Raw genomic sequence first — 18582 nt, 5'->3', positions numbered from 1 at the left:
TTTGCATATATTACCTACAAGAATGCTCTATCTAAACTAGATAATTCATCGCCACTGTCATTTTGTGTTTGCGGAGCCTGCGTTTGTTCCGCATGTTGTTTTCCATCAGATTGCAATGATTTTCTCCTCACCGGCGTTTGTGTTGCACTTCGCGAATGCACTTTTGAACTACCACCATAAATTTTTTGTAGTATATTTAGTTTGTTACTCCTTTGACTGCATTCACTCTCAACCCGCTCACGAGTGTACACTTTTCTACGACTGTCGGCGCTTTTACTACGGGCTTTGCGTTGATTGGTTTGGCAGCAGTGGCTGGCACCCTCACGCTGACATGTATGTGTTAATTTCCCAATATGAGGACCCCAAAATGTGACACCTTCCAAAAGAAGTGGTGCTGATTTTACGCGCTGACGCATTAACTCCATGTTCAGCTCGTATTCGCGTTTCTGCATTTCCTGTTCCGCTTTGCGGGTGGCTAAACGCATGGACAGTATCTCTTTGTGCGACTCACTAAAATGTGGAATGATATAAATCAGTAAGTTTTTCATTTCCATTATATGTAATCTCGCTTACTTGAGGGAAAGTGATTTCCACGCTGGTGTTTTGCGTACTTCCCAATCGAATTGTGGCGTGCTATCGTGGTATGTGCAGTTGTTTTGCAGTTCCTTGAGTTTCTTTTTCGAAACTTCAACTCTTAAAGTAGCTGCGAGGTTAGGTCTGGCCACCGGATGTACAGGTGATGGAGTTGAATTCTATGAATATTGATTTTTTTAAATGCAGAATGAATTCAATAAAAAAGGTAATTAATAAAAGCATAAAGCGACCTATTGAGTCCAACGCCATATACATATATATAAACTTACGGAAAATATCTTTAGACTTTCCTTTTTCGTGCCCAAGTTAAAAATTGAAAAAGGCACTTTAAAGTCCCTCTGTTGCCTTTTCTTCTTTCTTCCACCGTTCGAGCGACTTGAAGATTTCACGGAAGTTGTTTCACTACTTGGTGGATCGATAACAATCTTCGGAGGGATGCTCTCGGGCGAAGTACTATGGGAAGTATAATTATTTTAACACTGTTATTCAGCCTTTTTTCTTTCATTTCACTCATACATGTTTGTTTTCTGTGCGAAATAACTGCTGAATTTGGAAGGCGTTCGATTTATAAGAATTTGAGTTTCAGAAACCTTATCCACCGGATGTTTTATTTCTGTATCTTCGCTTACTCGGCTATCGGCGATGCTATTAATGTCATTAAAAGAAAATGATTTTCTTAAAAACTTCCGAAGACTCGTGTTACTAGCTTTGGAATTCGGACGCATATTGTCTTCAGGCTTTTTGTAGAATTCACGAATGTTTGATGCGCTAGGTTTATTTGGTAGTCTGTACGGATTTATATTAGAGCCATATGTATGTGTTTGAGGTACTATAATGCATTACTTATCTGTGCTCTTTTCCAAATCGCTGCCTTCTTTAATGTTTGGGTTAACTTTAGTTGTTCTAATTTTTGATTCCGTATACGCGGCAAATGAATGACGTTGTTTGAGCTCGTCTTCAAAGTCTTTTAAAGTTTTTTGGAATTCCTTTACTTCATCCTCAAACTCTTTGTTATAACTGTGAAATTTGTTTATGTATAATCATGGTATAATTTCACCATACATCATAAAATGAAATAAAATAAAATAAATAAAATGAGACAAGAGAACGAATAAAACTCCTCACTTCTTTATTACGCTATGCTTGGTAAAGTCTAATTTATGCGCATTGCTGATAGGAGTTTCTGACGAATAGTGCAGATTTGAGTAACCTTGACTTTTAATCTTTCCAGCCTTCTTTTTGCTACTACTTTTGCCGGTAGACGGTCTACTCTTCGGCTGCTTACTCGACTTCCCCCGCTGGATGTTGATAAAATGTGAAGATACAGAGGATGTCGTGCTGCTTGACTCCACCACACATGCTTGCGCCGTTTTGGTACGCAGCTCACAGCATGTGGACCGCAATGTATCAAGAGTCGAATAAAACTCTTCATTCGGTAGATGATTTATATCGCAATAATCTAAAATTTGGGATGTGTAAATATTCTACATTACATCAAATGCATTTTCGTACCTGGTATGCTGTCGTATAGTTTAGCCAAAGAACGTATTCCACTGTTTCCCGCCATTGTGTCTACATTTTCAAATTCACTTGTTTTTAGCGATCTATTTGCAGCGCTTAACGGTGTTGCCGCCAACCGTCCTAAATACATTTTTGGTCGATTATATATTGGTGCAGGACAATTATTGCATGGATCGATTGGAACTTTCAGACATGAATGTAAAAAGGATCTACTAGTATGTGTATTCATGCTGCTTATAATTTAAAGTTCTTACGCTAACTTATTGCGTTTACTACTTGTGTACTAGCATAATGTACAAATATTTTCGTTTTTGCTACTATCTGTGCCGATTAATTTTTCTTTATTTTCCCTGATTTATCAATAGTTCCAGATAATCTGTTTATGTTGTTTTATTGGTAGTCAACGTAACCAATGTTGGTTAGTTTTGTGTGAGTATCCGCCTTTATTGTTATCCATAATACGTTCGTTTGTTATTAACAACAAAGCTGTTATAATAATGATAAGCAGCATACTGGTGATGGAATGTTGATAGGATTGTGCCCAACGACTTGTGGAGTTCAAAGTAATTCGTTGTGTGTATGTTTAGATTGGAGCATGTATGCACTTGCAATTAACTTGCGATAAATACGCATTGATAGCTCCAGGAAGTTACCAGCTAAACGTATACATACTTAAATCAGTATTATGTATCTACTCTTTCCAAGAGGCAGCGACAATGTGGTTGCCGTTTCTGACATCCAATAGGAAGTTTACGGTCTAGCCAGGTAATCCGCTTAAATAACTTATTACTCCAAATATAGCTGCGTACATACCATAGAAAATCGCTATCTAATCTTGAGGCGCTAGCGCCGGCTTCAGTATTTTTTTTTTATTGTAGAGCGGGTATATGTTTAGTTTGAAGGGCAGGGTGATCAAATTTTCATCGATTTCCGGAAATTATTTTCCGGCGGAAACAGTGTTATCGAATATAACGATTTACGGAAATCAGACGTAAGAACTCACCGTTGAAACCCATTTAAACTCTGTGCCATTACTTGTTAGAAAATTCCTTTGAACGAAGTATTGTATGAGTTGAAAGGTAAAGGCTTGAAAAGATTTAAAGACACTTAGTTTAAGGTTTTGCTTTAATTTCGACATTTTTGATTAAAACTATACATAATTCCTCCACATACAACTCTGCAATAAACATGGAAATTCACTGCAACCCTGGGTTGGACTACTCATTCACTGAACAACCTCAACTGTTTTGCCAGCAGTCTTCTCGTGAATTTCTTGGCGTTTGGTTTGTTTTTGTGAAAATTGTTTCAAATGGTGATAGTACAAAAATAAAATTGTGAAGTTGTTAAAAAGTATTAAACGAAAAAGTGGTGGCAAACGTAAAAAGTATAAAGCGACTACGGGCAATAGATATTTCATTATTATAATCAATTGGTGGACGCGAATTGCGTACATTACATCTGTGTCACTATAAAATGCGTCTCACCGTCGGTTCAACAGCCACAATTGTTGCGCTGTCGCTCTTGTCCGTGTTGGTAGCTGGACAAGATGCCAGTGCTGTGGAAGAGGTAAGTGAAATACGTAATTTTGTTATTGCTTCAGCTGGTGTTAATTGTTCGCAACAATCATTGCGACTTAAGGTTAATGCTTACTTTGATTGCGTGGTTGAGATTTCATAATATAACTTGTAAATAAATAAAAATAAAATGTGATGAACTAATATGCATTACATAGTATAGGAATGGCAAAATTCAACTCTTTGTTACCAGCAAATTGTTGACTGCGTTAGCAAAATCTCGAAAATACATTTATATTTTGGTGACGATGATTCATTTCTTGGCCACTTTAAAAACTGCTTAATTATCAATTTCATCAGGTGCGCATTTAAACATATAAATACAATAGATTTAACTGATTATGCATTTCGAATAGGAAATGGGGTGCGTTTTAACTCTTGCAAAACAAAGAAGTCAAGTTGTGGGAGATTTACTACACATTTGTGTACTACCTACTGAAAGATATACAAGGAGTAATGGTTAAGTGTAATAGCCTATTTCCACCAAAGGCTTAACTGCAGTTAAGAGCTCAGAGAAGTTCAAATAATCCCGCAGGGTTGACAACTGTTGATTTTCAAAAAGCACCAAAAACTTGGAAGAAAAAGCGTTTTACCACACTAAAATCACCAAAATCAATTGATGCTTTTTTCATAACAGTTTGTATGTATTTAAAAAAGACAAAAAATTAACAATATTTACAAGAATCCATACATAAATCAATAAACAAAACTTTTTCGCTCATAACGATTGAAAAGCCACATGCTATAATGACTCATGCTTACGACGTAATACCGAAGTACTGCACATTAAAACTGATATATCTCAAGAAAGGAAACTCGAATCCTAACAAACGAAAATCATGCCCTAAGTAGAAATGAGAAAAAAAAAAATTGTTTTCATTATATAACCTCAAATATCGCCAAAAACCGTGATTTTTGCACTTTGAGGTTAGGATATCTCAAAATTCTAGTGCTAGTGTCTTTTACTCAGGTGGTACAAAAATAAATATTTTTACAAATAATTAGAAAAGAAAAAAAGAAACACATAACTTCTGCAAGTTCAGATTTTTATCAATCATGGTTGTATTTAAGTGCATTTAAATTTGTAGATTTTTGTAAATTCAGTGCTGCCAACAGCTTTAAATATTTAAAAATTATATCAGGTTTTAACTATATCGGAGTAATTTTAGTTGAGAAAAAAGTACTAAAAAATACTAGGCACTAAATAATTTTTTTTTTGGCGTTTTAATTTTCAAAAGCACTAATCTAGTGCTTAAAGCACCCCCTTCGAGTTGTAATCTCCGTTTTTAAAACGGCATAAACTGCAGTTAAGGCCTGGTGGAAATAAACTATAAACTATAGATTCGGTTTTAAAAACAATGATATTTACTAAAGACGTTGGTACTAATAACAAGAAATTATAACAAGTCATTGAACTTTTAACTAACCAACCGTAAAAAGCGCCTATATGGGAGGCTAAGTGGTTCATATTTGTTCTTCACCATGCGCTGCCCATCACTCCCATCAAATAATTAGGTTTGATATACATTTAGAATGATTTGAAATTCTGATATTGATTTGAAAGTTACAGCTTTCTCAATAAAAAGAGGAGTTTGATCTCCATTTGAGATTATGGTTAACTCTCAAATCAATTTCAAAGGTTCAGTTCAATTATACTTCAAATGTGAAAATTAAATTTATTATAGGAAATGTATATTTCATATTTATTTCTTACATACATCTTTCTTAAAATCAACGTCAAATGTAAAATTTAAACCTTTTCAATTTGAGAATCATTTGAGAAAAATTGAAAGAAATTTTTCTCAAAAGTTTTAAACTGTGTTTGCTGGGCTGTACCAATATCAATTCAAATTGGTTTACTCGTTTGACCGATCGCCTAGAGCTGCTTGATTATGCGCTTTATTTCTCAAATTAGAGCAGCATATGCGTCTCTAAGAAACAATTGAAAACAATTGCGAATTCCTCTTTGTTATCAGCGAACATGATAAGAATACTTAATACAAAACAACGCAAAAGTTAGTATAATAAAAGTAGTGGCATCCAATTCGTTTACTTGCAAATTCAAAGCAATTTAAGTATGTATAATCACACATCCCAGTGGATAATTTCAGGAGTTAAGAGCCCTTGCGAAAGGCCTTCCTGAGAGTCAAGAGGCCTTCCACTCCACATTCCTTTCTCCTTTCTATTTTGTATAGAGTGGCACAAATTGAAGGGATTCTTCTTTCGCTACCCGTGGAAGGCCTTCCAGACGGCTTTCATAGGATGTACTTTTCAGAAGGCCTTTTGGAGGAGTCGCTTTAAAGTTGCTTTTTTTTATTTTTAAAATTTTACATCTTTGAAGTTGTTGCTTAAGGTTTATATCAAATATGTCTTATTGCAAATTAAAGTGTTAATTGAAATTCCTTTGTAATGCTAAGTAATATAAATTTATGCATTTATGGGTAAGCCCTTCTAGATGGCATGCAAGGAAGCGCTGTTTTCAGCCCTTCTTGGGTAGGCCTCTTAGAATGGCTTTACTTAAGGAGGCCTACCTAAATTATCTCTGGGATAAATCTATTAGGTTTAATGTACCTACATATACATTAATATTGCCGCGATCCAAAAAAAAATAATAAAAACTGCCAAAAACATCCATTAAAATAAGGAAATTATTTAACGGACTTTAATAAGTATAACGAAATATGTTTGGAGTTAAATTGGTAATGGGAGTAAAAAGTAGGGACAATCTAGCACTGCATTTTCTCCTTAACTGCAAGAATTTTATAGTCCAAAAACTGCTCTGTTTGAAATCACACTCTTTGAAGCTTTCAAGATTTAGACTAAGGATGGAAACTGCGCAGGCTTTACCGACGTAACTACTGAACAGATTCAGACGTGAATTTTTTGTCGGAAAACAAATAGTTCACACTAAAACATTTTTCTGCGGGGTTGTGGTGTGTGTATTCAAGCAACCACAGACATGCAGGGACCTACAGTCGGGTCTACGTAACTGGAACGACCCAGATATATGTATATTTGGCCAAGGACTGTCACTCCAGCAACATCGCTGTTCTACATTGTCTCCGAACGAAAGATTGTTTATGTAGAAACTTTTTCATGCCAGATATGCACTAGGAGGCTGGCCATTGCCTGCCGAGAGGCGACTCTTATTAGAAATAAATATCGATGTAGTGAAAACCTGTGACGACTCGGTCGACATACAGTAAGAAGAAATCACTTTCAGGTCTATTCTAAATTTTGTAACCGGTTATTAAAGTGTCTGTCAATTTTTAAACCATTTTCGCATTTTGGGCGCTCTTGTAACCGGTAAATTTTGTTATCATCTCATATGCTGGTAACAAAATATTGCCCCGTGAAATATGCAATACAAGATTTTCCACAAATCTTCATAGCTGAACTGCTGAATATTTTCAATGCATTACCAACGTACCTAGAATCGCGGTGACAAGAAGTGGTAACATTTTTTGGTAATACAATTTTCCGGTCACAAAATCTTCGGTAACGAAGTACCGAAGTACGAAAATAATCTCCATAAATTTATCTGCCCTTAAAATACAAATTTTGTTTTCAAAAAATGTTTTTGAATTGAAGATAAAATTTAAAATTACTTCAGAAAAGGGCCCTTAAGGCGTATTCATCGTTTTAGTTCTCAACTTTTTCTTCCATGTGGAAAAAAAGATCTGAACTAAAACGATGAATCCGCCTTTAGTATTAACTTTGAAGTTCACTAACAAATTCTACACTAGGGCGGGTTGATTCTTTTTTTAATCGTATAGCAAAAACGTAAACTACATAAAATTCTAAAAAAAATTCTCCGAAGAAACCATGTCTAAAATAAAATCCTAATCCGCGCCTCTCGACTTGAAAATTTATATGGCCGCCTTTGCCAAAAAAATAAATGTTAGAAAAAAATAGGTTTTTCCAAAAAGAAATCGAATTTTCTGAATAAAATTGTTTAGTAAGGTAGCACTTTATATTTTTTCTACACTCAAAATTTTTTTCATTAAAAAAATATTCACCCAAGTAAAAAAGTTTGTATATAATTTTATATTTAATATTTTTATAATATATATATATAATATTTAATATTTTTATAAATATATATATATATATATATATATATATAATATAATAAAACATAAAATATTTCAAAAAAAGAAAATAATTTTAGCGAAAAAAGAGGAAAAAAATTTTCGATTCAAGACGCGCGGATTAGGGTTTGATTTTACGTTCCCACGACAGTCGGGTCTACGTAACCGGAACGACCCAGATTTATATCTGGCCAAGGACTGTCACTCCAGCAACACTCCCCAAAATGTCTTTGGGGAATTTGTATGCTGCTACAACAACAACAACAACAGGGTTTGATTTTAGACCCATGGTTTCTTCAGAGAATTTTCTTAGAATTTAATGTAGATTACGTTTTTGCTATACGATTTTTACTTTTTTTTCATCCATACAAATCAACCTGCCCTATTGTACACCCCTGGCCATGATTGCCACAAAAACGTTAGGCCTTCACTTTACATATCGCTAATTAATGTAAGATAAATATGGTTAATTAGATTGCTACTACCCCAAGTAATTAGCAAAAAAATTAGTGGAAAAAAATGAATGAATGAATCTATAGAGTACTGCATTTAAGTCTAACGAGAGCATTTAATTTGGGCTTGTTTTACCTTTAGGTAGCGAAATAAGCATTAGTTGCAAACAATATCATTTTGAATTTTACTACCATCTTACTGACCGACGATATTTTAAAAGAATTTTAATTTTTGTTAGGTTTTGCTTTCGTTTTCTGCAAAAAAAAAAAAATTAAATCAACGTTAGCTTTTGCGCATTATTACCCTTAAATTGAATGGGCTATAAAACTGTATAAGTACTAAGTAAACAAATTCTAACACTTCTCACAAAAAGGTTTCAAATTTCGATTAAGCGGTGACTGTCTGTCCGTCCGTCCGTCCGTCTGTGCACACGATAACTCGAGTAAAAATTGAGATATCTTAACGAAACTTGGTAAGTGAACTTCTTTTGATGGGTGAAATCGGACAATAACCACGCCTACCTCCCATATAACGGTAATTTTCAGAAAAACGAAAACTGCGATATTTTAGTAACTACTGAAGATAATTCACTCAAAATTGATATTTGCAATGAGTTTTAGACGAAAAATAAGAATATTACAAAATTTTGGCAAATGGGCGTAGCCACGCCCACTTATGGTTACATGTGTATATCTTGGTAACCGCTGCACCAATTTCTTCCAAACTTGGCACAGTTGTTGGCCTTGGTACAGCATACTAAATGGCCGAAAATTTAAAAAATCGGACAATAACCACGCCCACATCCCATATAACGGTAATTTAGAGAAATACAAAATCTTCGATAAATCAGTAAATATTGAAGCTAATTTATTCAAAATTGATGCTTGCAACAATTCTTTACCAAGAAATACGTTTATGACAAAATTTTGGAAAATGGGCGTAGCACCGCCCACTTGTGATCACATATATGTATCTCGCTAACCGTTCTAGCAATTTGTACCAAGCTCGGTATGGTTATTGTGCTTGCCACATAAAAGCAAACCGTTGAAAATTGTTGAAATCGGACTAAAATTGAGGCCGCTTTTCATATAACGGTAAATTTCAGAAATGCTTGAAATTTCAATAGTTCGAAATTTAAGGACGCTAATTTACTTAAAATGTATACACCCCGGCTTATCATGTAGCGGTAGCTTTCGGAAAGGAGGGAAACATATATTTAATACTTGCGCCGGGTATTTAATGTTCGGCTCCGCCCGAACTTAGACTTTCTTACTTGTTTTCTTTTAGATTTCTACAAAGTTTTAAATTGGCTTTATATGAGTTTTATTAGAGAACGAACTGTATTTTATTTGCAAATTCTGAAAAATAAATAGATAAACAGAAGTGTCAAATAATATCAATTTGGAATGGTGGTGCTTTTAATATGACCGATACTGTAAATATACTCTTTTGTTCTGCCCTAAGTAACGCTGGCGGGTGGAGCGCTCAAATATTTGCGGACCAGATCTGTTAATTTGCCGTATTTCAGTTTAGTTTTCCACCAATCGAGAGGACTTTCACCGAGATGAGCTCGTATTTCTTTAAGATAGGCCCTCAATTGAGCGTTAATTTCACATTTTTAAATGTCTCCAGATTCTACATCCGAACCTTTGATTTCACTGGAGGAATCTAAAATTATTTCTAGGTTACATATAAGACTTTTAGCAGTACTTGTTGGGGGCCCATCAATGTTGCTTGATACACTACTTAACCGTTTAGCGCCTGAAGCCAAAAGTCGGTTATTTTCCGCACCCTGGTTAGACAGCCTTGAGCCATTTCAACAATTTTAGAGTGGACTCTCTGCCCATGTACACATTCGCATTCGCAAAACATTCGTATCATTTGATGCGTATGCGTATGTCGAATGCAAATGCGTAAAATGATGGGAATCATTCGCATAACGAATGCGAATGCAAATATTCGCAACATCTCTTCTGAGAGTCATATTTCTTCAATCGTGACATTTCTGCAAACTTTTTACGTCCGAATTTTTCACAATATATGCACCAATTTCTGTTCTAATATTTTTGCGCAATTTTTTTATTAAAAAAAAAATGGTTCATTCTACAACAAAAAATATAAAAATATAGTTTCTTAACTTTGTGCAAAACTAGCGAAAATTCAACAAATTTTCATGCATATTTCAACTTTTTCATCAGATTTTTTGGAATTCTCTTGAGTATGCAGCTTTGTAGCCCATTAACTTCTAGTAAAATATGCAAGAAAGAGAGCGATCTTCCAAGTTGAATTAAGATGTGTTGATATTTGCAAAAAAAAAAGCGTGAAAGAATTTACTTGCAAAGAAATAAAAAGGGTAAGAAAATACCTTTCGAATGATACCTCTAAATCGGTAAAGTTTTGGCTGAGTTATGAAAGTTCTTTGAAAAAAGTTCAAAAACAGCATGCAAAATCTCATTATTTTGATTTTGTTGCATTATTTTTTAAATATTCTAAAACTGTTTTGTCATCTGAGATGTTTTTTTTTAAATAAAATACCTTAAAAAACAATTTTTATTAAAAAAAAACTCCATTTTTGGAGTTATTTTCAAATGGGTCCAGCAGCCGGATTCCAGCATTTGCTATCGCTAAAAATTTTCAAAAAAATGCGGGCGCGCCTAACAACACGCAACACCTAGTTACATGCTCCTCATACTACCAGCTTTGGTTGATTACACATTACAACTGTTACTTTTATGTTGCGTGCTTTTAGTCCCCACTGATTTTCATTTAGAGAATTTTTGACGATGGCGTAAGTGTTAAAATCTAATCGAATTAATTTTTCCGATGGAAAAACAGTACCGTTTGTTATTTTGTGTACAGTCTAATGTACATATCGATACCTGAGTGGAGTGGAAGACCGACCTATCTCGGCAACGAGTTCGAAAACGCCCTATCTCAGAGACTTTTCAAGAACGCCCTACTTCAGGGAATTTTGCAATAAAATTCTGAATTCTCGAACTGGCTGCCGAGATAGGTCGATCTTTTACACAGCCCACCAAACAATTTGTGTTGCCAGCAATAAGAAAACGTGTCGCCCTCGGAAACAAATTTATTGCCGGTAATATTGCCATCGAATCGATTTCCTATTACCGGTCGCTCTAAAACGTCCGCCGAAGGCAACTCGCCTGGGCGAGTCGTTTTCTTATTACCTGAATGAGTCCTTTTCTTATCGCTTCAGGCGATTTTTGGAATAATTTTATTCTCTTTAATACTTCATTTATTTTTTTTGTACCAAATTGCAACTTACAATCGGAATTAATTCATTTTCTCGCTGTGAGACTTCCTATTTTTTCAATCTTGTCCTTGGGCATAATTTAGATGCTTTTGGCCAATCCTATTGACGCCATTTTCATAAGTTTCGGAATTTTTGAGAACTATTTTATTCCAAATTGACATGAACGAAGTGATGTTGCCGATTTGTCACCACAGCAATAAATCGGTGAGTCGCCAATTTGTTGCCATTGACGATTGTTGCCTATTTTTCATGTTTTGCATGGTGGGAGGCGACGATATGTACATATGTATGTATGTGTGTATGTACCTATATATGTATATCCACTAGTTTTCAATGGCCAATTATAAAGCTCACACTTTCGCTCTCAACCTTAATAACTACAAACATTTCACTTATGTTTTTTTTGTCAACTTTTTGTTGCATATGCTTTTGATTGCTTTAACTGAACTTTGCACAATTCTAAAATTCGTTTTAATATGAACGGCAAACGGTTTTGTTTGCGTACAAAGTAAACACACACGACAATTTTTAAACCAAAATACTAAGTAAACACAAAGTTTATGTGTTTTCATATAAATTCAAGCTAATAAAAAAATTGTTTATGTAAATATTAATATTTGGTGCAAAAATGAAATTTCATTTTTATAACGGCAATAAATGTATTTGTATTAAAAATGAGCATACTAGATATGTATGTATTTGTTTTTCGTTGAAAAAATCGATTTTGTTTACAATTTGGCTACCCACAGTCATGTTAAAGTAGTAAGCTTTATTTTTTATAGCTAGTTTTGCTTCCTATTTACAGTTATGCTTAACTAATTAAGCCAGCGACATTTTGACCAGTTTTGGCATTTTTTTCTTTTGATTATTTAATGTTTGTTATTTTTTTTAAACAGTCTAGCTCATTACATAACAAAAACCATTGCATTTCCACCTTTTTACAAAAATTATAAAAAATCGACAAGTTTTCATCGAAATTTCCAAATTTTTATTTTTTGTGGTTTGCAACTAGTAAAAAATTCACACCTAATTAGGTTCACCGATCTTAAGACTAGATCGCTAAAACAAGAATCGTTGGCCGGGAAAAACTCGAGCATGTAGAACCGACTGTCTTGGGAATGAGAATACACCATCCACTGAACCAGACCGGCTATACGAATATACAGGATACTCATGGAGAATCGATCAAAACCTTCGTCAATTTCCCCCCTTTGAATTCCATCATCAGGGACCAACGCCGTATATCGTACACGAACAGCTTGAGTTGCTTCGTGAGTCTGGCGATACTTTGACATAACTCCATTCTAGATATTGTGGCAGATTAAACTGCTCAGTCGAATTTGAATAAGATGCCCGACGACGCTAACCACCTTCACCGTCGAACCTGACAACATGTAGTAGATTCACTGACTTAGAACAAGTTAAGTATGCTCCTACCTCAAACAAAAAAAAACTGAAAAACTTTCGTTCGATTTGACTTTTCTTTATTACTTTTCTGCAGTGGAAAACTTTTCAGTATTCAGATATAAATTTAATAAAAATGTAGTTCCCTTTTTAATAAAATAAATATTTATAATTTTTAAATTCTGGTACATAAATAAACTAGGAGAAACCCCAGTTTATTCGATTGATAACATCCGATTTACTCGGTGCTCGAAAAATCAAGATTTAAAAAAAACCGTTTCAAAATATTCAAAATAATCGGTTGAAGCCGGTTTGAAAAACCATGTTTCGGATCGCTATCGCACTTGTTGACGTAAAAATATTCATAAAATACGTCAACAAAAGCGATACCGATCCGAAAACTAGCTACAGAATCTTCACCCTGGTCAAAGTAAATTTTTTGTGATTAAATAAATTTTTTTTTCATACCCTGGTAGTGACCGCCAAAAATTTGTTTAAATTTGGAAATTTACGTGGATGTCAGAACAAAATAAAGGGATGTCCCATTAAAATTTGGAAGTTGATATTTTTATGGACCAGTCAGTAAGTTGATTTATTAATTTGTTAATAAATAGTTACTAACAAGTCTATTCTGCGCCGTTAATAAAAATTTTGTAACCAGTAAATAAAGTTCCTGTAAATTTGTAAACCCTTTTCGGATTCTGTGTAACTTTGTAACCGGTAAATTTTGTTGTCATCTCATAAGCAGGTAACAAAGTACTGCCCCGTGAAATATTCAATGCCAGAAGTTCCAGAATTCTTCATATCTGAATTGTTGAATATTTTAACTGCATAACCAACTTACCTAGAATCGCGGCGACAAGAACTGGTAACATTTTTGGTAATAAAATTTTCCGGTTACAAAATCTTCGTTAGCGTGCAGAATAGACCTCTTAAAGGCACATATTCATTCATAAAATATATGCATATAAATATGGAAATTCATTTATGCAAATTATAACAAAGATTTATGGCGATTCGCTTTAAAAATAAACGTAAATATATTTATGACACATTTTGCTTGCTTGCGAAAGCAATTAGCATTCGTTATTATAATTTATAGGAAATGGAAACTATTAATTGTCTTTTTTTTTTAATGGTTCTTAGCGACAAGTGGTTTAAATAAATTAATTAAAAAACTTTGATCTTACAGATACAGTATCGGTCACCCCATTTCAAATGGATATTGTTTGCCACTTAGGTTTATTTATTTATTTTTAGGAATTTTCAATTAAAATACAGTTCATTCTCTAACAAAACCCATATAAACAAAAAATTTCAACTTTGTAGAAAACTGCAAAAAAGTGCAACAACTTTTTTTTTCAAAAGCGTTAGAATTTTTTGAGTACACAGTTTTATAGCGCATTCAATTTTTAGTCCAATAATGTGCAAGCGTCAAGTGGCTAAAAATTACTGTTGATTTTTTAGATTTTCTGCGACGAATGGTGCGGGATTTTTCCATATAAAATAAATTGTGTTTATTCGTAATATGCGACAAAAAAATCCTCTCATTGGATTTCAAATTGGAGATCCACCAACTGGTCAACTAACATAAGCGGAATAAGTGGGAGACCGCCTGAAGTACTGCAGCTTCACGTGTAGAGTAGGTATACTTTGGTCAAGGTTAGGCCTCTGGTGGGCATCTTGAGCTGGCAATTTACAATGCATCCTTCGGTGGATGATACCCAAGTATCGTGTGATCAAAATGAATTGGGACAGGCACGAGTAGATTATCTCACCGAGGTTCTCAAGCCCGGAAACCAGCCAACGACGGGGAGCCTTATCGTCCAATAAAACTTTATTTGAAGATATTAGTAATCCCCTTTTGCCCGAATAGGGGAGCTGCTATGTTCCCCAGGGTCGGGATTTTCTCTACGGTAATTTTCGACGCATGGGCATAACTGATCACGAAGATCCTTCCATAATAATTCTCAGATATATTTAAAAAATCGCTTTGTGTACTTGTTATGGCTTTTTGTGTGTACTATGATGTCTCTTGTAGATCTTAACCTGCTTCCACAGCTTGATTAAGGAAAATAGTGCTCTACATTTACATATACAAAAGTATGTTTTACGATTCAGTACAAGTTGTTTTTGCAGGGTAGATAATCGCCGCAAAACTATCATCGTATCGCACATGTCGGCGATTAAGGGTCAAATGTCTGCTACCGTACATTAACCCACGACTATCAAAACAGCATTGCAATAGACCTGTTAGTAATTGAATAAATATAGTATGTACATTAGTGTGGTCTAAAAACAGTAAAATCGTAATTTTAATGACGCCACCCCTAGGCTTGCTCTATACCGAAAATATACCCCAATTTATTATTTTGAAATCAAAAAATATTTAAGGAGTGCTCAAAGCGCTCAATGTTTTCCATGTGTTTTAAACGTTATGGAATTCTTGAAAACCAATATTTTTCGATCGGAATACTCTGGTTTTCTTCAGAAGACTTCCAAGAACAATAATAATAATATAATAGATTGGCGCTTACACATATGTTAGTGTTTGGCCGAGCTTCTCCTCCGATTTGTGCTGTGCGCCTTGATGTTGTCACACAAAGCGGAGGGACCCACAGTTTTACGCCGACTTCGAACGCCGATTGTATATTTATGAGAAGCTGCTTTTCATGGCAGAAATACATTCGGATACCTTTTTTCTAAATTTTTTGCGATGTTGCTTTGACCAGGGCTTGAACCACGCGCTGCTGAGTGGAAGCGCGCACTGCTTACCACTACACCACAGCGGCCGCCAATAACAATACCCAGTTGTATATTTAACCATTTTTTAATACTAAAGATTATTTATTGGTCAGCCCATTGCATTTTCTGGGGGTTTTGACGGACCTATAAAATATATTTATCATGAAAAAATTTCTAAACAAACGATTGGATATTATTATTGAGAATCTCCGGAAGAGAAACAGATTGATTTTAAATCAATCAATTTATCGAAAAATATTGATTTTCAAAAATTCTATGCTACGAAAAAGATGTTTTATCCCATATAAAATATATATGTACATTGAAAACGTTGAGCACTTGAGCACTTCTTAAAAACTTTTTGATTTCAAAATAAAAAAATAGGGGTATATTTTTTTGGCATAGAACAGTCCTAGGGTGTGGCGCCACTAAAATTCCGACTTTATTTTTTCCCACATGCATTTTTTTTTTGGCCACCCTAATGTTCATATGTGTGTGTGCGTGTGAAGTAAATTTTTTTAGGACTCGTTAGCAGACTCGAAACTTATTGGCTATGAAAAAAAAAGTTTAAATAACTAAATACGCAAATATGAAGATCGTGGAAGAAATATATTCACAAATCTTTGTACAAATTTATGTTTATATATACTTTCAACATACATACATATTGTACATAGGTATATACATATGTATATAAATACATATATATGTATTTATGGGTATATGCATAGGTGTGTATGCACTTCAACAATCAAGTGCTAATCCGAATGCACTTAGAATAATTTAGTGCTAATTTCTTTCTATTGTACCAGCAGTTAGTTAAAACAACGAACAAAACATTACATTTCAGAAGCGAATGCTGCTAAAGGCTGCTGATCCGAACGCGAGTAAATATGTAAATATAAATAAAGGCAAATAAAATAACAATAAAAAGCAAAGGTTCATATACTATGCAATTATGAGGCTGAAAATAGCTAATCGAATTGATGCAATTGACAACTGCGCCGTATACTTTTCCATTCTGAAATGGACAATAATCGACAGCAAAGAAATATTGTGTACATATTCCGCTACCAGCAGCCGGATACTTGTGAGGCTGGAGCGTTCACGTCCATTCGCAATGAGTCAAGTTTTCTCAAATGGGCCACCCAAAATTGACTTTTCGATTTTTATATTTCATTGACTGATTTTCAAAGTTTACATCGTGTGCAATATTGACACCAACGATTTTGCCCTAATCTCATTTTTTCGATGAGTTATTTGCAAACAAATTTTTATTCAGGCTTTTACACTTTTTGAAATATTTCAGCAACCTTTCATTTGAATCTTATGGTTCTTTGACAGCAATTAGAGAACTTATTGGGCAACAAAATAAAGTGGTTAGTTTGTGAAGTTTCGAATCTTGTTTTATAAAAAATTTTATTTTTTTGATCTATTGATTTTTTTACCAACTTCTTATATATCTAGGAAAAGAACATTAATTGCGCTAAACGTTCCATTTTACTTTTATAAAAAAAAAATGACTGCACCTGTGATTGACTTAAAGCTTTTTACCAAAAAAATTAAGCAAGTTTTCAAAAATATAATACAAACGAACTGAAAAGCAAAATAAAAAAATTTAAAACTTAAGTATAAAATTAAGAATTGTCACATTATTATTTTTTTTTTTTTGATTTCCAGTTCCTTTGTATTATATTTTTTATGTTTGGTAAATTTTTTTTTTTTGCAAAAAGCGTTAAGCCAATCAAAGGTACAGTATTTTTTTTTATGAAATCTTATACAAGCCGCAGGCTTCAAGCCATTTTGGTCTCACAAAAGAAAGCGCTGGAAATTGAAAAGATTGTATACCGTCCTCCTTGCAGTGGTATCTGGTATTTTTGCAGCTTCCAAATGCGCAACTCATATTTTAATTGTTGCATTTTTTCCTTTGCCGATCAAAATCTTCTCCGACAAAAATTTTATTATAATTTTCAAACTGGTAGCTTGATTTTGATGAAAATGTCATAATTTCAGCAAAATTCAGATGGCTAACATGGCTGCTAACGCCAATGTCAAGGAAAGTTAAATCGTAGTAATATCTAATCGAAAATTTTCTATTAGCATAAAAAAAGCAACTTCCATAAAATCCGTTTCGTGCCCATAACTCCTCTGCAAAATCTTGGATTACTTATAGACTCTGGTTTTTGAACTTCGAGTGGACCTTACTTTTCAATGTTCCATTCAGTCCAAAGTAGCACTTGTGGGTAAGAGTCATTCTCGGTTGGATTTCAAGGCTCATATAAATATCGGAGTTAATGCTCGTTCCTAGGTAGACAATAGCTGCATTTTTTTGTAAGCGAGCGAAAAAAGAACGCTCAACTCGGGTAAAATTTCCTTTTAGCTACTTAAGCAAGCTAGCTAGCAAGAAACATGTGATTAGTTCAACGGGATTTAGACACAAAAAACAATAGAAATTAATAATTATGCGAGGTATTTGCGTAATTTATATACTTATTTAAAATATAAATCATGTACTTATATACTAAAACAAAAATTTCCCTCTCCACTTTTCCATTAACAATTCGCAATAGAGCAGTTTTTTCACTTAACAACACTACTCTGCAGGTCGCGGATTTTTTAACCGACCTTGCTGAACTCGGATAAACAGCCGAGTTTGTGTTGTTGCTTTGCATGTATTTCGTCATTTAAGCGAGTGTTCTTTTGTAGTTCGGTTGCAAAAGAATGGACCTTTCACCTTTGTATATGGGGCCACCTCGTTTGATCTCGACCGCCACGGATAGGTGGTGAACTTGTCTGGTTCGAAGTCACACTGATAAGACCCGAAAAGCTGGAGGGCTTCAGTCTTTCACACAGTATCGATGAAAGGACCTTATTGGTAATATTAAGAAGGCTTATTCTGCAATAATTGGGCAAAGTACACTCAAAT

General features: G+C 34.3%; 2 protein-coding genes across 2 annotated transcripts in view; one reads left to right on the top strand and one right to left on the bottom strand.

The window, feature by feature from the left end:
• Window position 1: 1 nt before the first annotated feature.
• Window positions 2-2837, bottom strand: LOC108360056 (uncharacterized). The gene is made up of 7 exons (XM_017612195.1): window positions 2107-2837; window positions 1720-2053; window positions 1438-1611; window positions 1111-1380; window positions 864-1047; window positions 574-752; window positions 2-510 (listed from the first exon to the last, which is right to left on the bottom strand). Exons 1-7 carry the CDS (start codon window positions 2342-2344, stop codon window positions 15-17), a joined length of 1875 nt encoding a protein of 624 aa, XP_017467684.1. The 5' UTR covers window positions 2345-2837; the 3' UTR covers window positions 2-14.
• Window positions 2838-3356: 519 nt separating this feature from the next.
• CtsF (Cathepsin F) overlaps window positions 3357-18582 on the top strand; it is a 53548-nt gene continuing 38322 nt past the window's right edge. The window contains exon 1 of the mRNA XM_017612194.1: window positions 3357-3681. Coding sequence (XP_017467683.1) covers window positions 3589-3681 — 93 coding nt within the window. The 5' untranslated portion in view covers window positions 3357-3588. The remainder of the gene's footprint in view (window positions 3682-18582) is intronic.

This window comes from Rhagoletis zephyria, unplaced genomic scaffold, assembly GCF_001687245.7.
Source record: "Rhagoletis zephyria isolate East Lansing unplaced genomic scaffold, Rhagoletis_zephyria_1.1 Rzeph_scaffold_00511, whole genome shotgun sequence".
Lineage (NCBI taxonomy): Eukaryota > Metazoa > Arthropoda > Insecta > Diptera > Tephritidae > Rhagoletis > Rhagoletis zephyria.
This window is presented reverse-complemented; position numbering and strand designations above follow the sequence as displayed.

Excerpts from the sequence above, each read along its gene's own strand:
- LOC108360056 (XM_017612195.1), bottom strand. The coding sequence starts at position 2,344 with ATGAATACACATACTAGTAGATCCTTTTTACATTCATGTCTGAAAGTT. Across the intron at positions 2,054-2,106 it reads ACTATACGACAGCATACCAG|ATTATTGCGATATAAATCAT; the intron begins GTACGAAAATGC and ends CCCAAATTTTAG. Across the intron at positions 1,612-1,719 it reads AAGCATAGCGTAATAAAGAA|TTATAACAAAGAGTTTGAGG; the intron begins GTGAGGAGTTTT and ends CAAATTTCACAG.